This window comes from Oratosquilla oratoria, chromosome 15, assembly GCF_046742065.1.
Source record: "Oratosquilla oratoria isolate Oo_2021 chromosome 15, ASM4674206v1, whole genome shotgun sequence".
Lineage (NCBI taxonomy): Eukaryota > Metazoa > Arthropoda > Malacostraca > Stomatopoda > Squillidae > Oratosquilla > Oratosquilla oratoria.
The window spans coordinates 3,819,516-3,840,225 of NC_134791.1; the positions used below are offsets into that span (position 1 = coordinate 3,819,516).

General features: G+C 40.9%; 2 protein-coding genes across 4 annotated transcripts in view; one reads left to right on the forward strand and one right to left on the reverse strand.

Annotated features, from left to right (window-relative positions):
* The window catches only part of Nup133 (nuclear pore complex protein Nup133), a 43,973-nt gene that overhangs the window by 13,781 nt on the left and 9,482 nt on the right, over positions 1–20,710 (forward strand). For both annotated transcript variants that reach the window (XM_076198463.1, XM_076198464.1), the window contains 5 exons: positions 12,803–12,976; positions 13,209–13,362; positions 14,546–14,717; positions 15,860–16,072; positions 17,366–17,523. In XM_076198463.1, the coding sequence (XP_076054578.1) occupies positions 12,803–12,976; positions 13,209–13,362; positions 14,546–14,717; positions 15,860–16,072; positions 17,366–17,523 (871 nt within the window). The remainder of the gene's footprint in view (positions 1–12,802; positions 12,977–13,208; positions 13,363–14,545; positions 14,718–15,859; positions 16,073–17,365; positions 17,524–20,710) is intronic.
* HSPC300 (haematopoietic stem/progenitor cell protein 300) lies at positions 7,602–10,144 on the reverse strand. 2 transcript variants are annotated; one of them, XM_076198472.1, is made up of 3 exons: positions 10,023–10,144; positions 8,144–8,241; positions 7,602–7,883 (listed from the first exon to the last, which is right to left on the reverse strand). In XM_076198472.1, the coding sequence occupies exons 2-3, from the start codon at positions 8,210–8,212 to the stop codon at positions 7,725–7,727; spliced, it is 228 nt and encodes a 75-aa protein (XP_076054587.1). In that variant the 5' UTR covers positions 8,213–8,241; positions 10,023–10,144; the 3' UTR covers positions 7,602–7,724. The 2 variants fall into 2 exon arrangements, with proteins under 2 accessions (XP_076054587.1, XP_076054588.1); XM_076198473.1 differs by having other exon boundaries at positions 10,019–10,144.

Here is a 20,710-nt window from a genome sequence, read left to right on the forward strand (position 1 = left end):
TGATTTTTGCTGTTTAGAGGTGCTGATATTTATTAAATATCTCCTGGTAATTTTCTTGCATATAGTATGGGTCAAGGGGGAGAGAATTTGGAAATTATTGTGCCCCCCCCTAATCCTTGCAGATTTACCTAGTTGTATTTTGCAGGAGAAGAGCTATGCTTGTAGTGACCCACAGTTGTATCTTTCCACATCCAGTTCTTTCTTAAAATCATGTATAGTTTTAGCACTCACTGTTTTCTCATTCAATTTATTCCATGTATCTATTACTCTGTGTGGAAAGCTGTGCTTTTTCAAATCTCTTCTGTTACTGCCCTTCTTAAGTTTCTTCTCGTGTCCTCTTGTGTTTCTTCTCGTGTCCTCTTGTGTTTCTTCTGTCCCATTTAAGTAGATCATCCCTATCAAGGATTTCCATCCCTTTCATAATTCTTTACATGGTTATCAAATTGCCTCTTTCTCTTCTTTGCCCCAGAGTTAGTAAGTTTAGTTTGTTCAATCTTTGGAGGTCATGTGTATTTTTGTATTCACATTGCCACACACTTTTCATGACTTGGCTTCTTTGGTTATATTTGTATTGACACGAAGAATGTGGATCAACTTGAAAGTGGTGGTTTTATGAACCAGACATCTGATAGAATCATCTCCCTGATATTAATTTTTAAAACCCATCAACACCCTCACCTTCATCTGGAGTTGCAGCACCTAGGGTGGAATTTCCCTGAAAAGGGGGGGGGGGCCAAGTCATGGCAGATGGCCACATCAGTAGATCCTCTCATCTGTGTCCCATCTTGGCACAGTGAAGACAGGGTCAACATCCCTCCCCACACATATGTACACACACACTCACACAACATTACAACAATATATGGATAAAAAGAGAAATGAATGTTGAGGAAATAGAAAGAGAGAAGAAACTAAGAGGTGAAGCTCAGAAGAAGAAGAAAAAAAAAGCAAAGAGAATGGAGACCAAAAGCAAGGAGTACTATTGGAGGGTCTTAGACATGAGGCTGAGAAAATGGTACATCAAGGTAAGCGAAACAAAAGAAACAGAAAACAGGATGGAGAAGGAAGAAAATTAAAAGTGGCCTATAGTAACATAGATGGATCAATCTTAGGATTGAATGAACTAAATGATTACCTGTCAGAAGAAAAACCAGACAAATGGGAATTGTGGAGATGAAATTAAGGGGTCCAGTACCACCTAATAGTGTTGGACATGGGTTATACAATTACTGGAACAAAAACAGAAATTAAAAACAGGATGGAGGAATCATGTTCTTGGCCAAGAAAAACTTAAATGTGGCAAAGGTTACTGAGGGTAAAAACAGCGTAGAAATGATCATGATAAAAGTTGAAGACAGTGACATGAAAAGTAGAAAGTTTGTGGTGATTAATGTGCCCCTAAAAATGGACTCTTGGAAAGAGGGCGAGCATTAAGAAATGTTAGATGATACAAGGCATTCATTAAATGAAATACTGAAGGATGGAGATAACTTAGTAGTTATGGGAGATTTTAACTGCAAAAAAACTGTTGGGAAGAGAAGACAGTGAAAGGTGGAGAGGATCAACGGGGAAATGTATTACTTGACATGACTATAGAACATACGATGACACAATGGGTAAATGGAAAACATAGGAGGGATACAAGGTACTACTAAACTGGATGGAGGATTTCCTGCATGGAAGAAAAATGAGAGTAGTGCTCAGAGAAAAGTGTTCAGGTTGGGAGGAAGTGATTAGTGAAGTTCCACAGGGATCAGTATTGGCTCCAATAATGTTTGCTATTTATGTGAATGACATGGATGAAGATGTGCAATGTTACATGAGCTTCTTTGCAGATGATGCTAAATTGTTGAGGAAAGTGAAAACCGAAACTGATTGTGAATCACTACAGAGAGACCTAGACAAGGCTTGGAAATAGAGTCAGAAGTGGGAAGTAGACTTCATCATTGAGATATGTAGCATAATGGAGTTCAGAAAAAGTAAAGTTAAAAAAAAAAAAAAAAAAAAAATCAGGACAATATAAAATTGGAACAAAGGAAGTGAAGAAAGTGGGATCTGAAAAAGGCCTGGAAGTAATTATCTCAAATGACTTGTCCCCTGATAAACAAATAAACAAAATTGTTGGAGAATCCTACAACTTGCTAAGATCAATAATGGTGGATTTTACCTATTTAGATGAAGAAATGTTAAAAAAAATATTAGTCACACTAATAAGGCCAAGACTGGAGTATGCTGCACCATTATGGTCACCCAGTACCAAAAAAGAATATTTTGAAAGAATCCAAAGAGCAACCATGAAAATGGCCCCAGCACTTTCAAACCTGTCATATGAGGAGACATGGCTAAATTGAAATTACTGACTTTAAACAAAGAAGGGAGAGAGGTGACCTACTGACCATCTACATAATCATGAAAGGCACAGAAGTCCTTGATAGGGCTTACTAAATTAGGACAAGAAACACAAAAGGACATGCAAAAAAACTCAAAAAGGGTATTTATAGAAGAGACCTGAAAAAAAAAAAGTTTTCCACACAGAGTGGTAGACATCTGGAACAAAGTGGACAAAACAGTAGTGTGTGCAAAAACCATACATGAATTTAAGAGCAAACTACACCATGAGCATAGCTCCCTTTCCCATAAGATACAACTAGGTAAATACACACACAAACACATACACTTGATGGTGCAGTGGTAGAGTTCCTGGCTGCTACTACTGTGGTCTAGGTTCTAATCCTGCCCAGGGCTGAAATAATTTCAGTATCGCTGCACTGTGAGTTGTTACTCCAACTCTTGTGGATGGGGAGTTGGGGGTGTGTGTGCATGTAAGGTCACAGTATTACCCATAAATCAGTCATATATGAGCTCTGAGCTCCCTTCCAGGAGGGAAATAGCTGTCAATCATGAGTCCAACATGTGATTCAAGATCATGGTGAATCACACACACACTTATAATACATCTGATGACAAAAGGACTCTCCAGCTTTACATAACAGGATGAAAAGAGTATTTGCCAGTTATCAGCTTTCTTCATGTGAAAAGGTGGTAGAAATAGTCAATGTTGATAATGATTTTGGGCCTAGTCGGAAGACCAAGTGTCAGCCCCCTGGGGTGCCATCCCCAGGAGGATATAAGGGTGTAGACAGGCTTTGAAGAAGGGTGCCAGGGAGATGATTCTACCTGATGTCCATCACTTGGTCTAGAGACGGAGTGTCAGCCACTCAGGGCTGCACCTCCAAATGGAAATGAGGGTGCTGACATGTTAGTAACAGTGTTATGAGTGGTGAAATGATTGGTTGTTTTGAGAGATTAGATGGATTTATGGGTAGTGATGACAGGTGGTCAAATGCAGTGCTGTTGCAGTTGTTGCTGCTTTTACTCATGACAGGTGGTAAGGAACATGGAACTGCCTAGTGTAGGCCTTATGGTCTCTTGCAGCCTCCTCCATTCTTATGTTTTGAAGATGAGCAGTAAGGAGATGATTCTCTAATGTCCATTGTGCAAAACCACCGCACAGAGGTACCGATTGTTTATCTCAGTGGAAAGGTTTAATTACTTAAGTTTGTATCACTGCAAGAGACTGTAAGGCCTACACTAGGCAGTTCCATGTCCATTACCACCTGTCATCCCCATCCATAAAGTTGTCTAACCATTTCTTAAAACAATCGATAGTTTCAGCACTCACTATATGATTACTAAGTCTGTTTCATTTGTTGACCTCTCTATTAGTAAACCAGTTCTTTCCCACTTCCTTCGAAAGTCATCGGAAAGGTTTATGAGGAGAGAAAGCTGACAGCTATATTCTCGCACAGATTCTTAGTGTCTGAGAAGTTATGCTTTCCATGTCATCAGCCTTATGCTCATGGGGAGTACGGATCATAGTCGTCACTTCATTCGGTCTTGTGTCTTGAAATTTCATTTAAGAATACAGCCCTGAGAGTATATGTGGGTAAAAGTAAAGTGACGAGAGTGGTGGGTTGGATGCGAGCATGAAGGGCGAGAGGCCGAAACCATGGAGTAAAGGAGGTAAATAGATATCTGTATGGAATGAAAAGTGATACCGGAAATGGTATTTAGGGATAAATGCAATGAGATGACTGTATGAAGTAAACATACCCAAAGCACTATGGAACAGTCTTGGAAAATAAAGGAGGCAGAAAGGAAGAGTCAGTGGTTTTAAGGAGAATTGTTTGAGAAATATGATACATACATGAGTAAAAGCAGCAACGACTGCAACAGCACTGTAGGAGAGAGAGGCCAAAAGCAGAGTATGGGATCCAATGTATTTAACGATTCACCCAGATGTTATTTCTGAAGAAGCCCTGCTGGGCAAAACATTAGATACATTGGATCCCATACTCTGTGTTTGACCTCTCTCCTACAATGATACATACATACACTAAGGACTTTTTCCCACCTTACAAGGGAGGTAGCCAAAGTCAAAGGCATAAATCCACTCTCACCCATTTCATCCCCCACATACTCCACTCCCATTCACCCCCTCCCTCTCATCTTGGCTCCTCCTGGATGACAGGTCATCCCTGCATCTTGCCCACTGCCCTGGGCAATGGGAGAAAAGCATCACTTGGTATTGGGCCTTGCTGCATTGCCCTTGACCTAAGCAATGTGGCAGGGGAGAGGGATGGTCCTTCATAAATGAGGTGGTGAGATGGGAGTGTGGCATGTGAGTATTAATGGGAAGGAAATGGGTGCATCCTGAACTTATCTTCCTCATTATGGACTTCATTCAGTCCCAGCTAATCTCCAGTTCTTCCATCAAACTATCCAGCTTGTGGTCTTTTGCCAGGGTTCTTGCAATGTATACTGTAGATCTATGAAATAAACTCTAAATGTGAGGACGGAGCCTTTATTGTATTTGTATGATGTTTTGCTTGTTACAGTTTTTTCAAGTACATGTATAGATCCTCATCTTGTTCACTGTCCAAGGATTAGATCTGCTTGGATAATATATACTCGCATTCAAAGGCAGTGTCCATATAAGAGGCAATGCAGTTGGACCTTTAGGAGACAATGATCCAACAAGAATGCCTATAGAATTATTTGTTGTGCTTGCCATGAGTGCTCTGAGAAGTCATGGCAGTAATCTCACCTCCTTGCCACCTAGTTTTTGGTGAGACTGTTCTTTGGCGTCACCCTATTCAATATATTTGGTGGAGCTGAATATGTAAGGCATCCCTGCCACTGTTACTGGTTTTGAGATATACATACATGCTTAACTCGAAACCAGTTAAAGTAGCAGGGATGCCCCTCTGTTTCTGGATGCCTTATGTATCTTTAGGGTACTGAATGGTCTATGCCATGATTATAACTGTATCCTGTATAACCATGAGAAATTTCCTCATACCCAAGGCCCCTTCATCCTGTTCATCTATCCATCTCTGCCTTCCATACTTTTTGCTTATCTTTTGTCTTTTAATTTCCCTTTATGTCCAAAGCCAAGAAAATAGGGAGGGAGGGGGTGGTGAATGGGAGTGGAGTGTGTGGGGATGAAATGGGTGGGAGTGGATTTATGCCTTTTGACTTCAGCTACCTCCCATGTAAAGGGGAAAAAAACTGTTGGTATGAATGAGGAGTGTCTGTTGAGTAAGGAAGAGAGAGTGCAAAAGATGGGGGGGGGGGGAAGCTGTTGGCATGTCCAAACCATCCCAGTATTTTTTTTATCAACCCTATCTGCCAGCTCTCAATCTCGCCTTATTTCTCAGTCTACCCATCCTTATAACCCCCACCATATTTCAAACATGTGATGCAGTTCACAATTCTGTAAAATATAAACATGTTCATTTGAGTGCTTGAAACTTTAGGTGCTCACATCTACTTAAGGCTATCTATATACTAAAAGTGTTTCCCCCTCTTAAGGGAGGTTTATCTATATACCAAGACCTTTTATCCCCATATAAGGGAGGTAGCTAAGTCAGAGGCATGTACTTATTCACCCCATTTCACTCCCCTCCACCCATCTCAGTTCCTCATGGATGACAGGTCATCCCTGCATCTGCCAATTGCCCTGGGTTAAACACAATGCAGCACATAGTACACACAGTACATCCTTAGCAAGGCCACTTCACTTAATCGGTGACCTCAGTCATTGTCCCCTCAGACTGTGTCAAAATATCATTCACACATAAGCACCCTCTATCCCTCCCTTCCTTGCATAACAGTATCATCCATATACATTCTCCACTCATAACTATCTTCAGCCTTCTCCCTTCCTTGCTCAACAGGCATTCCCCTCTTGCTTAATGCTCCCTTCACCCCATCCATCCATCTCATCCTTGGTCATCCCCTCATGTTCACTTCTTCCACACCTCTTTTACTAATCTTTCATCACTCTATGTGTCCAATAATCTTTCATCAGCCCTATCTGCTGTCTCCTTTTCCACTCCTACTCTCCTCATTTCTCACTATCCAACCTTGTAACCCATACCATATTTCTCAGACATTTCATTTCAAACACATTTAAACTTTTCATCTCTGCCTCATAAATTCCAAGTCTGCCCCATACAATACCATCGGCACAATCACCTCTTCATACAATTTCCTCTTTGCATCCATTCCCAGTTGCCTATTTCTCATAACACTTTTTAATCCCCCAAGGGATTTACTTGCTTTTTTCAATCTACAATTTACCTCCACCTCCACTTCTCCCTTTCCTACCACATGCGACCCCAAATACCTAAAGCTACCCATTTCCTCCAGCCTCTAACCTTTTAGACTTCCAACTCACTGCCATCCTTTACCCTTGAACATCTCATCACATGGATTTTACCCACATCTACCTTCCCGAACTCTGTCACTAACTCCCGTAATCCCTCCTCCGATCCTGCCATAAGCACAGTGTCATCACCAAACAACAACTGGCTCACTTCCCACTTTTCTCTATTTTCTTCAACAATCTCCAGTCCCCTGCACCACCATGTCCATGTACACATTGAATAGCCATGGCGACATGACACAGCCTTGATGCAGTCCCACCTTTACCTCAAACCACTTGCTTTCTCCATTTCTAATTCTAACTCAGGCTCTTCTACTCGCGTAAAAACTCTTGACTGCCCTCAACAGCTTTCCCCCAATTCCATATATCTGTAAAACCTCCTAAAATGCCTTTCCCAAATCCATAAAGGCCCAAAAAACAACCCTTACCTTATCCCAAAGCTTTCTCACATAACTGCCTTACCACAAAAATCTGATCCACACAACCCCTACCTTTCCTAAACTCACATTGTTCCTCACCAATTATTCCATCTGTTCCTCTCCTAATCCTCTCAATCAAAACCCTCCCAACTACAATGAACAAATTGATCCCTCAGAAACTACTACACTCACATTTGTCCCCTTTTCCCTTATAAAGTGGAAATATACAGGAATTCCTCCAGTCTTCTGGCATTCTACCCTCCCTTGGACACACATTAAGCAACCTCACCAGCCAGTCCACTATTATTCTACCTCCCTTCTTCAGACACTTGGCATGACACCAATCTAATCCAGGTCCCTTATCTGTTCTTATCAAAGGCACATACCTACCCCCACCCCTTCCACTCTCACACACTACTTAAAGCAAGATTGATAAAGGATATTAACACAGGTTCTCCAAATACTTCTTTTAATTGTAGTAAATAAAGCTTATGTTACATAGCATGATATAAAGAAAATGAAGGAAAATGTGTCATTCATACGGACTTCCCCGAAAGTCGCACCATACGCTGAAATTAATTTAAAGTTTCTCCTTTAGTAACTCTAGCTTCTAAATATTCAATTCTTCTCTCTAATGTTGTCAGTTTCTCGTTAAGTTGGCTGAGTTTTGAGCGGCACGACATGTCAAAGCTGTTTAGGAACTCTGCAATCCGTTTTATGTTACTTGTGATTACCTGGGAAGGGAAAAAATGGTTTTAGTACAAGAAGCCTGTTCATCCATGCCTTTGCATTAAAATTAGCGTAACATTCCAATAATTTACAGTACAGATTCCAACCAAAAAATTATTCAAGCATTTCTTTTGTCTTTGTACAATTTTAAGTGATTTCTAGTGACAGATGTAGAAGTTGTACCTTAGTCAGTGTATCAGCTTTTTATTTTTATTTATTTATTTATCTATTTATTTATTTATTTTTTCTTTCCAAAATGCCTTACCTCAATATATTCCCGATTTACCCAGTCTTGCTGAATTTGCTGTGTGATTGCCTGATTCCTGGCAGACATTATGTAAGGTGTCACCCACGTCAAATGTCCTGTAAATGGAGAAAATTTAATATTCACAGCTCTTGTGACAAAAAAGTTAATTTTTACATAAAGACTTATTCTTCATTGAGATTAGCAGTTATATAAAAATAATTGATGCCTTGAGTTTTACTAAGTGGAAACTTGCAGCTTCACATTTGCTGGTAGCAGTAGTTTGGCCCTGCCACAGATCTCTGTGAAGACATTTTAGTGGTAAAACAAAAAAAACAAAAAAAAATTGAAAGGACATATATATATATATATATTTTCTAAGAATACAACCGTACGAATCTTTGGTGGTATTCTTTAAAAAAAAATTCTTTCCTTATATAAATCATATAAATCCTTGGAAGGTAAAGAATTTTGTAAAGAATACCACCATTAGACTATTGTCTGACTTGATTTAGTGTGGGAATGTATGTCGATAGCTCAAAGTGATAAGAACAGCCAGGAGTTGTCACCTCTTCATGTGGGCAAAGGTGTAAGTGCAGTCAAGGTGGATAAAGAGAAATCTTAAGCCCAATTCAGGGACTGAGTGTCAGCCTCTTAGGGTTGCACCTCATGACAAGGTGCGAAATGGTTGACAGATTTTGAAAATGAGATGGAGCCACCAAAAATAGCAACTGTCTTTGGTTACTAGAAATTATATTAATTTAGGTATTCTGTATTCCTATCTTTTCTGTAATTTTACAAGAAAAAACTAGGAGACAAGGATGTGGTGCATAACAAAATTATTTTTGATAAGTTAGTCTAGGGAAAAAAAATTATAATATTGTCATGTCTATAATTTGCACTTGATTGATTGGTACTCCTGTTGATATGGCAGCTTCTCTCTCTCTCTTTTTTCCTTCTTTCTTTTCCTGTAGCTAAGGTCATTAAGAGTATTTATGTCAACACCTATTCCATCCTATCCTAACCTAAAATTCGGATGTTGAAACCACATATACTCTTTGCCTATTTTCTTGAAAAAATTATTTCTGCTTGTTTTTGGTTGGTTTTAAATAGTTATATGGTACCCAATGGCATTTTTCAGACTAAGTTTAATTGTGACTAAGTTCTGTTTTAAAATGCAAATGGGTAAAAATTTAGGAAAAAATAATCTTTGACTTGGAAAGGTTAGGTTAGTACTGTTTCACCTATGACCTTTCCTTGTTTTTATTTTGATGGCCTTATTATATTTTGACATTGTTCTTCTATCATGCAAACACATATTTCACATATTTTCTTTTTGAATTTCAAAGATCTATATTTTCTATGGAATGCTTACATTAGGTTATAATATATTACAGTAGGAGCTGTTACTAGACTAAAATTCATGTTAAATATCCATGTTTGCAGGATTCAGGAATTTTTCCTATTTTTCATTGAAATCCGCCTGTGTGGGTCTTTAGAAACTGACGATATTATTGTCTTAAGTTAATTCATCGAACCCATTTGTATGATTTGAGCAAATTGAGTATGTATCACGAGACACGATTCACGGGCAGTTTTGAGTTTACAATGATCAACAAGCAGTTATATTACAGAAATCATACCAAGACAGTATTTACAAGCATTTTATCCTACGTATGTGACATAAGACAGCGAGTAAGCAAAGTTTACTTCCAAAAATTAATGAAACACATCACTTCAAAGCTCGAACGAACATGAACATGACAGATGAGCCATGCTGTGGTAATTGCGGATGTGTTTAATAATTTTCGTTATTAGACCTCCAAGATAATTACTACCCGTTATTTAGCTGTGTATCACATACACAGATACATCATATTAATAAGAAACCATTACCTACTTCGGTGTGTATAGGGGCACAATATGTTGTGTTACAATCTATCAGGGAGTGTCTAGATGTTTACAAACAAGAAGTAGGTGAATGAAGCGACATCTAACGATAAAGGAAGTAGCGTTTTCTTTCTGAAATGGAACGCAGAGAATTAGTTGAATGTAAGGGAGACTTTAAAATTCAACCTTGATGGAGATTCTTTCGTATTTCGTAGGATAAAAATGTAGAGTGGTAAATCCCTAACAATCGGATTCCGCCTCATGCAATTCTCTTTAAGATATTCATGGGAATATTTAGTGTCTGTTCTCACCCCCCTCCCTCCTACCACCACAGGGGGATCAGAGAAGGAAGAGGTCATGATGATGATGTAGTAGACAAGTAGTAAAAATAATAATGGTGATGATAATAGTAGTAATAATAATTATAATTCTTATAAATAGATCAATTTGAATAGGTTGAGGGAGACAGTGTAAAGTGGGGACAGCAATAATATAAAAACATCTCATCACTACACAGTATACAAAAAAGAAAAATGGTAAGGTGCACATAGATGGTATATGGAACGTAGAAGATGTGCCATCAGAAAAGAAGTGAGCATGTGAGGAATGGTTGCAAAGAAAAACGGGAAAGGATTTGTGAGATACAAAATAAAGAAGATGGAAGTGAAATGCAAGGGAAAAAAAGACTAAGAGTAGTGCAGATGGAAGGTGGATTAGGTATTCAATAGAGAACTTTGAAGTTATTAGAAAAGTGTTTTTAGAGGAAGTGGAGCAAGGAAGAGGGGAAAGGCCCAAATAGACTGATACTAATGGCAGTGAAAGAGATGGAGATGGGTAAATATTTAAGGGAGTTGTTGTTTGGAGAAGGAGGCTCAGATTGTAGGAGTGGAAGTAACATAAGCACCTACACTAGGCAGTTCCATGTCCATGATCTCCTGTCATCCTCATCCATAAAGTTGTCTAACCTCTTAAAGCAACTGATAGTTTCAGTTTTCACTACATGGTTACTAATGAAAGCTGGTAAGACACCGGGGTTTAGTAATTGTTGTGTGGAATAATAATATTAACCCCTTCTGTACTATGGTGCCTATGTAGCCATCCTGAGGCATGAGCCATGAGTGGATATATAAGGATGCCTGTGTCAGCGTTTTGATTATATTTATGTTGTAGTTGTAGCTGAGTAACCCCCCATATTCTGTGAACTGGCTTGATCATATTTTCTGTGGTCATTAATATTCAGAGTGAGAGAGGTTGAGTAATACAATCATAACTTTCTTTAATAATGCGAGTATTGTCATGCATCATTGAATCATCACATCAGGTAAAGTAGGCTTGAGGCTTTGTTTGTATGTCTGGAAGTTAGTAAGTCAAATGTTTGTAAATAGAGGAGTATCTGTATTGGATGGTACTCAGAGTGAATGGTTTTCATATTCAAGCAACACACTTAAGCCAAGCCAGCCCAACATCTTCCTACTACATGCACACTCCACCTGAACATGACATGCCCACTTATCTCTGAATGAAGGCAGGGCATAGGAAGTGAGGAGCCTATACCAGGAGGCATGTTGCTGTGGTCGGCGTCATCATCTTTGTCCCATGCACTTAGACTATTGGGGCAGTGAACAGTCATTGCTGGGAAGCGGAGAAGAGCATGGGTATGGAACCCACAGCTGAACAAATGTGAGACCAGTACACTTCAAATTACATCACTAGAGTTTGTGAGGCAGGCTGTACCTGTGTTGTCAAAGAAAACACAATCATGGTTGTAGGATTTCCCTGAAGGTTCCTCAGTGAGGTTGGGGCTGTCCACAGTACTATGTAATAGGCTGCTACTAATTGATGGGGGATGGGAGGGTGAGGGAGTATGTGTGAGAAAATAATTTGACGCAGCCTGAAGGGATATCTCCCCATATTCTCTCTTTCTGCATAAGGGGACAGAGAGGGGAGGGTTGCTGATTTAATGAAGCGGCCTTGCTGTGGATGTGCCGTGTCTTGTGACACTGCTTCTGACCCAGGGCGGTGGGCGAGATACAGGGATGACCCATCATCCACGAGGACTCAAAATAAGAGGGAGGAAGGGGGGTGAATGGGAGTGGAGTATGTGGGGATGGAATGGGTGGGAGTGGATTTTATGCCTTTGTTTTTTGGATACCTCCCTTGTAAGGGGGAAAAAGCCTTTGGTATATGTACAGTGAGACCTCTCATTAACGGACGTTAATTAGCTGTGTTTTCTGTGTTTTGGAGTGGTTTTTGGGTGGCATAGTGATTGCACGCACTGAACAACAGCAAAAACACAGCGAAAACACAAAAAACACAGCTAATTAATGTCCGTTAACGAGAGGTCTCACTGTATGTATGTACTAATTGATAAGTTATGAAATGGAAATGAATCAGGAAATGATAACTACAGACTATAACATTTCATTCATCACAGGGTGGTTCCTGATGTAATGCAGCATTACATAAAGATGTGCAAGACATAACTAACAAGACTTTATAGCATACTTCTTATATTCAAACTGTATTCACCTAGTATTTTACAGGAATGGGAGCTATGCTTGTTTTGACCCATTTTTGTATCTTGTGAGATCAAGTTTCTTCTTAAAGTCTTGTATTTTGGTTGCACACCCTATTTTTCATCCAACTTATTCCATATATCTATCACTCTGTGTGGGAAGCTGTTCTTTTTCGGGTCTTCTGTAGCTGTCCTTTTTGAATCTCTATAAGATATGTATATCTAAGTTTGGACTGGAGGATATTAATACATAGTTCTTTCTCTTTTTCTTTTAGTAACTTTGGATACAAGCACTGATGCACCTCCCACTGGAGTCAGTAATTTTTCGGTCCTCAAGCATTCCGAATATTACCAGGAGTCGGCAGAATCTGTGTTGCTCTCCCAGCGTTTCTTGCTTTGCAAAAATACTGCTTATATTTATAACAAAACCACAGTTTTGTGTGTATCAGGTAAAGAATATACCTCGTTTTTTGTAATGTTTAGGTTTTTGTGTTTATAAATTAAAAAAGGATCCAAAGTATATTAAATGTTTTAGTCTTGTTACATGTCTGGTAAAATCAAAAAAATTTATTTATTGATTTTTTTTTTTTATGATCATGAAAAAAATAATTAATGAAAAAATACAGACTTGAATCTTTGTATGAGCTCTTCATTTTACTTTTTGCTCCTCATCCCGTACAGCAAATGGAGAAGGAGACTCGGGAGATCGAGTAGAATTTTCAGGAGCTGGTGACAGTATCTTTGGGGTTGGCAGATCGAAGGGTTATCCGCTGTTCTTTTCTGCGAATAATGGTATTGTCTCCATATCTCCTGCTCATCAGCTTAACCAGTCCAGGTAATTAATTTATTACCTACGTTCTTCTCATGTACATTAATGAAAGAAAGGTACTAGTAACTATATACACGGGTGGCTAATGGAAGTATACTAACAATGTAAAATATTGTATTAATCACTTGAATAAGCACTACAACAAAAATGTGCGTACTCTTTGAAGGCGTAATCAAAACTGATGCCACTTTGGGTTGGCGAGAAGAACATACACAACCACATGGAAGTGCAATTAATACAATGATTTTAATAAATTAATAGAAATAAGTTTCATAGTATTTTATACAAAAGGGAAAAGCATGTATTTCCCGATCTACTCACAAGTACAATGCATGACAATTGTACAATGCCTTTAGCACGCATGTACACCACAACAACTGCTATCTGTATGTAGTGGTACTGCAAGATGGACAGCAAAACTGTCTATTTTGAAAACCTGTCAGTCCCCTCACCATCATGTGGTGCAGCCCTGTGGGGCTGACATTTGGTCCTTGGACTGAACCCTAAATCTCTATCAACTTCGGCTGTATTTCTTGTATTTTTCATACATGGAGAGCTGATAGTCAGTGAATGCCCCCCCCCCTCCCCCAATGACTGTCAGCCAGAGACAGGGCCTTCACATGGGGGGGGGAGGCAGAGGGGTGTATATGCCCTGGGGCGGCAATTCTAGTCTGGATATGCCACCCACAAGGCTGACAAAATAATTATAATGAAAAAAAAGGTCAATGAAGCCCTGCATATATTACCATAATATACAAATTTTGTGTTAGAATCAACGGAATATGAATTTTTTTTCCCATATTCTTTCTGCAATCGGGACATTAAATAACATTTATAAAATATGTTTAATTATTTCGCAAGCCAATAGCTATAATAGTCTTTAAGGGAATGGTGGAGTTAGTGGTGATGGGGGAGGGGTGGGCATCGCTGAGAACTTTGCCCTGGGGTGGCAATTAGGCATGTAAGGGCTCTGGCTGTTGACATAGAAACAGTCCAACACTCACACAACATGGACAACAGTCCAAAGTTTCTTCCTGGAGAGATCTGTAGAAGACCCAGAGGACTATTATCAACCACTTTAGGGCTGTCGATTTTTCATTTAATGAAACCGAATGCAATATTTGATTAATTCGTGCAAAAAAAATTTAGTCTTTGTAAAGTCCTTCACTCAGGATGAAATGTATTACAGTATGATGTTGAACGAGAGCATAGCAGAAGATCAACCGTCAAGGATTTCCGAGGCTCTTAGCATGTCCATCGCCAGCGTAGGTCAGGAGCAGATCGGCTCGAGCGAAGACAAAGTAACCCGACTGCAAACGGCTTTCCTCCACTACAATAGGAAGAACATGACTCAAGCACAGGTATGTAATGTGGAAACTTTCGAGAACTTGAACTTAGATTTTTGGTTAACATCTTCCATACTATGATGCCAATGTAGGCGTCATGAGGTGCAAGTGGGTAGACAAAGATGCTGGTGTTGGTGTCTCGATTATACAGGAATACCTCACTATACGACTGAGTGCTATAAAGTAGGTAAAACAAAAGTTGGATGTAAGTGAAAGCCCCAGGAGGCAAAAATTGAGAGGGAGGGGGATGACAGGGTCCGTGAACACAACCCTCCCCCCTATTAATTACATGTAAAACCCTTAACCTCAATATATGAATTTTCGCATTGCGACCAGTCAGCTGGGAACACAATTCAGTTGTATAGTGAGATATTCCTGTATGGCTCTAGAGAAAGAGTGTGTGAGAGAGAGAGCCTTAGAGAAAGAAGGAGAGAGCGAGCTGTGGAAATGATTAAGATTCTTTTCTCCTAGTAAATGACATACAGTCAGACCTCGCCAAACACGAGTATTAGGTTCCTTAGCCATCATGTAGGATGAAATTTGTGATGGGCGAATAACAGGTCTTGTCGGAAAAAACAGGTTCAGACACTGGCGCACAACACAACCTGGCTGGCTATTGAAATCGTGCTATTGTGAATAATGGTCGTGTTCTGCAAATGCTGGGATATCTTACCTATTTGTGTAAATGTGAAATTTTCTGCATGGTCAAGATATGTTGGGCGATGTCTGATAGTATGTACATATACCAAAGGCTTTTTTTCCCCTTATAAGGGAGGTAGCCAAAAAATAACGGCATAAAATCCATTCCCACCCATTCCATCCCCAACATACTCCACTTCCCTCCATCCTCTTCCCTCCCTCCTATCTTGGCACCTCCTGGATAACAGGTCATCCCTGCATCTTGTCCATTGCCCTGGGTCAGAAGCTTTGTTGCAAGACACAGCACATCCACAGCAAAGTTGCTTCATTAAATCGGCTACCTCCTCCCCTCTCCATCCCCTCATGCAGAAAAGGAGAAGACGGGAAGAAATCCCTTCCATCTCATCTGAGGTCACCCCCTCATGTTCACTCCTTCCACCTCTGCCCTCCACACCTCTTTTACTAGTTTGAAAGTACTCGCTTCTATTCTAGTTTGATAGTACTCACTTCTATTCTAGAGTATCCTCGATGACCTTTTGGACAACACAACCTTAGACCGAACAGTGCTGCAACTCTCAGCCAACCTACTGGACGACACTCCTGCCAACGATCCACGATGGGCGGAGAACCTACAAGAAGCAAAAGTAGAAGCAACTGCTCCCCTTCTTATCGCCAATTTCCTTTCGGACAAAACTACAGCTTACCAGTACTATTTGAAGTTCCTGAAAGAGGTAAGTGTATTAACATAAAGGCCTGGTATTGATACATACATATACCAAAAGCTTTTTTCCTTCCTTATAATTGAGGTAGCCAAAAAACAAAGGCATAAAAACTATTCCCACCCATTCCATCCCCATCACACTCCACTCCCCTCCACCCTCTTCCCTCCCTCTTATCTTGGCACCTCCTGGATGACGGGTCATCCCTGTATCTCGCCCACTGCCCTGGTATTTAGAAGAACTTTATATGAGAGAACTTCTGTGATTAGTGTTTCTGTGTTTGTAAGTCTCTTCCCCCCACCTCCCTCCTTCAACCACCCTGTTTGTTTTTGTCTCTCTCTCTCCTCTCTCTCTCTCTCTCCTCTCTCTCTCTCTCTCTCTCTCTCTCTCTCTCTCTCTCTCTCTCTCTCTCTCTCTCTCTCTCTCTCTCTCTCTCTCTCTCTCTCTCTCTCTCTCTCTCTCTCTCTCTCTCTCTCTCTCTCTCTCTCTCTCTCTCTCTCTCTCTCTTTCTCTTCTCTGTCTCTTCTCTCTCTCTCTCTCTCTCTTTATTATTCTTTCAACTTATGACTGAATTGACATCACCCATTGTGGGAGAAATCCATTGTCCATCAATATACCAGTGGCATTTTCCCCCTTATAAGGGAGGTAGCTAAATCAAAAGGCATGCACCCACTCCCACCCATTCCACTCCCACCCATTCCACTCCCATCCACCACCCCTTCCTCCCTCTTATCTTAGCTCCTCATGGATGACAGGTCATCCCTGCATCTCACCCACTGCCCTGGGTAGTAATGCAGCATAACATAACCCCCTACCCCCACCCCCACCTTTGTCCCCTGACGTGGAAAAAGAGAAGTCAGGGAGAAATCCCTTTGGGCTCTGTTAAAATATAATTCCCACATAACCATTGCCTACAGTGGAAAAATCTATTGTGTTAAAAAAAAAAAAAAAAAAAAAAAATGATGATGATAATCATAATAAAATAAATTAGAAATATTAAATCTGATATGGCTAACACTTTAATGTCCTTCTCCATGATGTTCTTGTAAAGGGAATGTTGTGTATAGATTGTGTAGCTTAAGTACAGGCTGCACAAATTTAACTCTCCTTATATTGAACATTTCGATTCTCATATTCAATATTCTGTGTATTTATTCTTTGTCAATTACAATATTCCAAAACCACTATTTATTTAATTGAGAATTCAATTGCAAATGGTAAAATAACACAGAAAAATGGTTAGATACATTCCACGAAAGATTCATTTCTCACTGCGGATGAAATAAGTTTCTTTGTGCCCCACAGACGGGACTTTGGCCACGGTTGTCATTGGTCACCGTCGGAGACAGCCATGCCACGTGGACCAAAGCTCTCGTTCTCGAGCATGGCGAGAAGCTGGCCATGATTTCTGCACTCCACACCCACCATCAGGAATATCGCCAACTAGTCGATATGGCAATCAGGTAACGTCTAAAATCTACGTCAGCATTTCTTAACCAGAGTTCTCTGGAACCCTAAGGTTCGGCAAAAGGTCCCTAAGGGTTCTGCAAGAACAAGTGAGATAAGCTAATGCACTTTTGGTTTTTAATTTAATTTCATATACGTACATACATATACCAAGGTTTTTTCCCCCTTACAAGGGAGGTAGCCAAAAAACAAAGGCATAAAAACCATTCCTACCCATTCCATCCTCAATACATTCTACTCCCCTCCACCCTCTTCCCTCCCTCTTATGTTGGCACCTCCTGGATGATGGGTCATCCCTGCATCTTGTCCCCCGCTCACTGTCCCCACATGCAGAAAAGGAGAAGACGGGGAGAAATCCCTTTGGGCTGCGTCAAATTTCTCTCACACATACTACCTCACCCCCATCCCCCAACCATTCCACCTCATGCATCACAACATCATCCATATACAACCATTCTCCATTCATCCCTGTCTTCTGTCCTCGCCTGTCCTTCCTCAACAGACATTCCCCTCTTCCCCAAAGCCCCTTTTACCCCATCCATCCATCTCATCCTAGGTCGCCCCCTCATGTTCACTCCCTCCACGTCTGCCTTCCATACCTCTTTTACTAGTCTTTCTTCACTCATTCTTTCCATGTGTCCAAACCATTCCAATACGCTTTCATCCACCCTATCTCCCAACTCCCTTTCCACCCCTGTTCTCCTCCTCACCTACTCATTTCTCACTAGTAACCAGCCTAGTAACCCTTGTCATACTTCTCAGACACCATATCTCAAACACATTCAAACTCCTTCTCTCTTCCTCTCTTATGTTCCATGTTTCTGCCCCGTACAGTGCTGTCAGCACAATCACTCCTTCATACAACCTCCTCTTAGTATCCATTCCCAAATGTCTATTTCTCATTACACTCTTTAATCCACCAAGGTATTTACTCGCTTCTCTCAATCTACATTCTATCTCCACCTCTACTCCTCCCTTTCCTGCCACATTCGCACCTAAGTATCTAAAACTATCCACTTCCTCCAATCTTTCTCCCTTAATGCTCACTTCCAGTCTGGTGCCACTTTCACCCCTTGTACATCTCATCACCTTTTACCTACATTTATCTTCAACTTCCTTCTCTCACACACTCTCCCAAACTCTGTCACTTACTTCCTCAATCCCTCCGCTGATCCTGCTACAAGCGCAGTGTTGTCTGCAAACAACAGCTGGCTGACCTCCCACTTTTCTCCATTTGCTTTAAACATCTCCAATCCCTGACCCACCACCCTTGCATTTACCTCTTGCACCACCCCATTCATGTATAAGTTGAACTACCAGGGCAACATAACACATTCCTGACGTAGTCCCACCTTTACCTCAAACCACTCACTCTCTCCATTTCTAATCCTGACACAAACATACATATACCAAGGCTTTTTCCCCCTTCCAAGGGAGGTAGCCAAAAAGGGAAAGGCATAAAAACACTCCCACCCATTTCATCCCTAAATACACTCCACACCCCTCCCACCCTTCCTCTCATCTGAGCACCTCCTGGATGACGGGTCATCCCTGCACCCTGCCCACCGCCCTGGGTCAGAAGCAGTGTCGCAAGACACAGTACATCCACAGCAAGGCCGCTTCATTTAATCGGCGACCCCCCCTCTCCGTCCCCCTTTGCATATAAGGCGAGGACGGGGAGAAATCCCTTCGGGCTGCGTCAAAATTAACTCACACATACTACCCCACCCCCCACCCCCCCGCCCATTCCTCCTCATGCAGTCACAACATCATCCATATACAACCATTCTCCACTCACCTCTGTCTTCCGTCCTCTCCCTTCCTTCCTCAACAGACATTCCCCTCTTCCCCAAAGCCCCCTTCACCCCATCCATCCACCTCATCCTAGGACGTCCCCTCATGTTCACTCCCTCCACATCTGCCTTCCATAACTCTTTTACTAGTCTTTCTTCACTCATTCTTTCCATGTGTCCAAACCATCCTAATACTCTTTCATCAACCCTATCTCCCAAATCCTTTTTCACCCCAGTTCTCCTCCTCACCTCCTCATTTCTCACTCTATCCAGCCTAGTAACCCCCACCATACTTCTCAGACACCTCATCTCAAACACATTCAAACTCCTTCTCTCTTCTTCTCTTATGTTCCACGTTTCTGCCCCATACAGTGCTGTTGGCACAATCACTCCTTCATACAGTCTCCTCTTCGCATCCATTCCTGACACACTCTCGTAAAAACTCTTGACAGTTCCTAAAAGCTTTCTTCCTATCCCATATATCTGGAAAACCTCCCACAGTGCCTTCCTGTCTACCCTATCATAAGCCTTTTCCAGATCCATAAAAGCCCAAAAAAACATCCTTACCTTTTCCTATAGCTTTCTCACATATCTGGCTTACCACAAAAATCAGATCTACGCAACCTTTACCTGTCCTAAATCCACACTGTTCCTCTCCTAATCCTCTCAATCAAGACCCACCCATAAGCCTTCCCAACTACACTTAACAAACTGATCCCTCTGAAACTACTGCACTCACACTTGTCCCCTTTTCCCTTGTAAAATGGAACTATACTACTTTACTAATGATAATGTATGTATATCTTGTTGCATTGTTTTTAACCCAGACATTGGGCAGGAAACAGGGATGACCTTTTCTCCGTAAGAGCTAAGATAAGAGGGAGGCAAAGGTGGTGGATGGGAGTGGAGAGAGTGAGAGTGAATGAATACCTTTGACTTGACTGCCTCCCTTAACCTCTTCCATACGGTGCCGCCTACGCAGGCGGCAGGAGGAGCAAGTGGATACACTAGGCTGCCATATCGGCGTCTTGATTATATTTATTGTAGTTGTCCCTGCATAACTGACATACTCTCTAAACTGGCTTCATCACATTTTCTATGGTTATTAAAATTCACGGGTGAAAAAGAGAACGATCGATATAAGCGGTGACTATTTTATATGGTGCGAGTATTATGACGCAACATCGTACGTCTGGCAGCTAATGCTGCCCGCGAGATTTTGGCCCGGAGTGAAGTGGTTAAAAGGGGGAAAGAAGCCTTTGGTATATAGATACATAGATATACAAAGTAGACCACTTGGAAAAAGAAACTAACAAAGCAGAGCACTTTTTGCACGGAACATGTAATATACGAAAGCGCTCTGCATCATTAATTTATTTTTTCCAAGTGG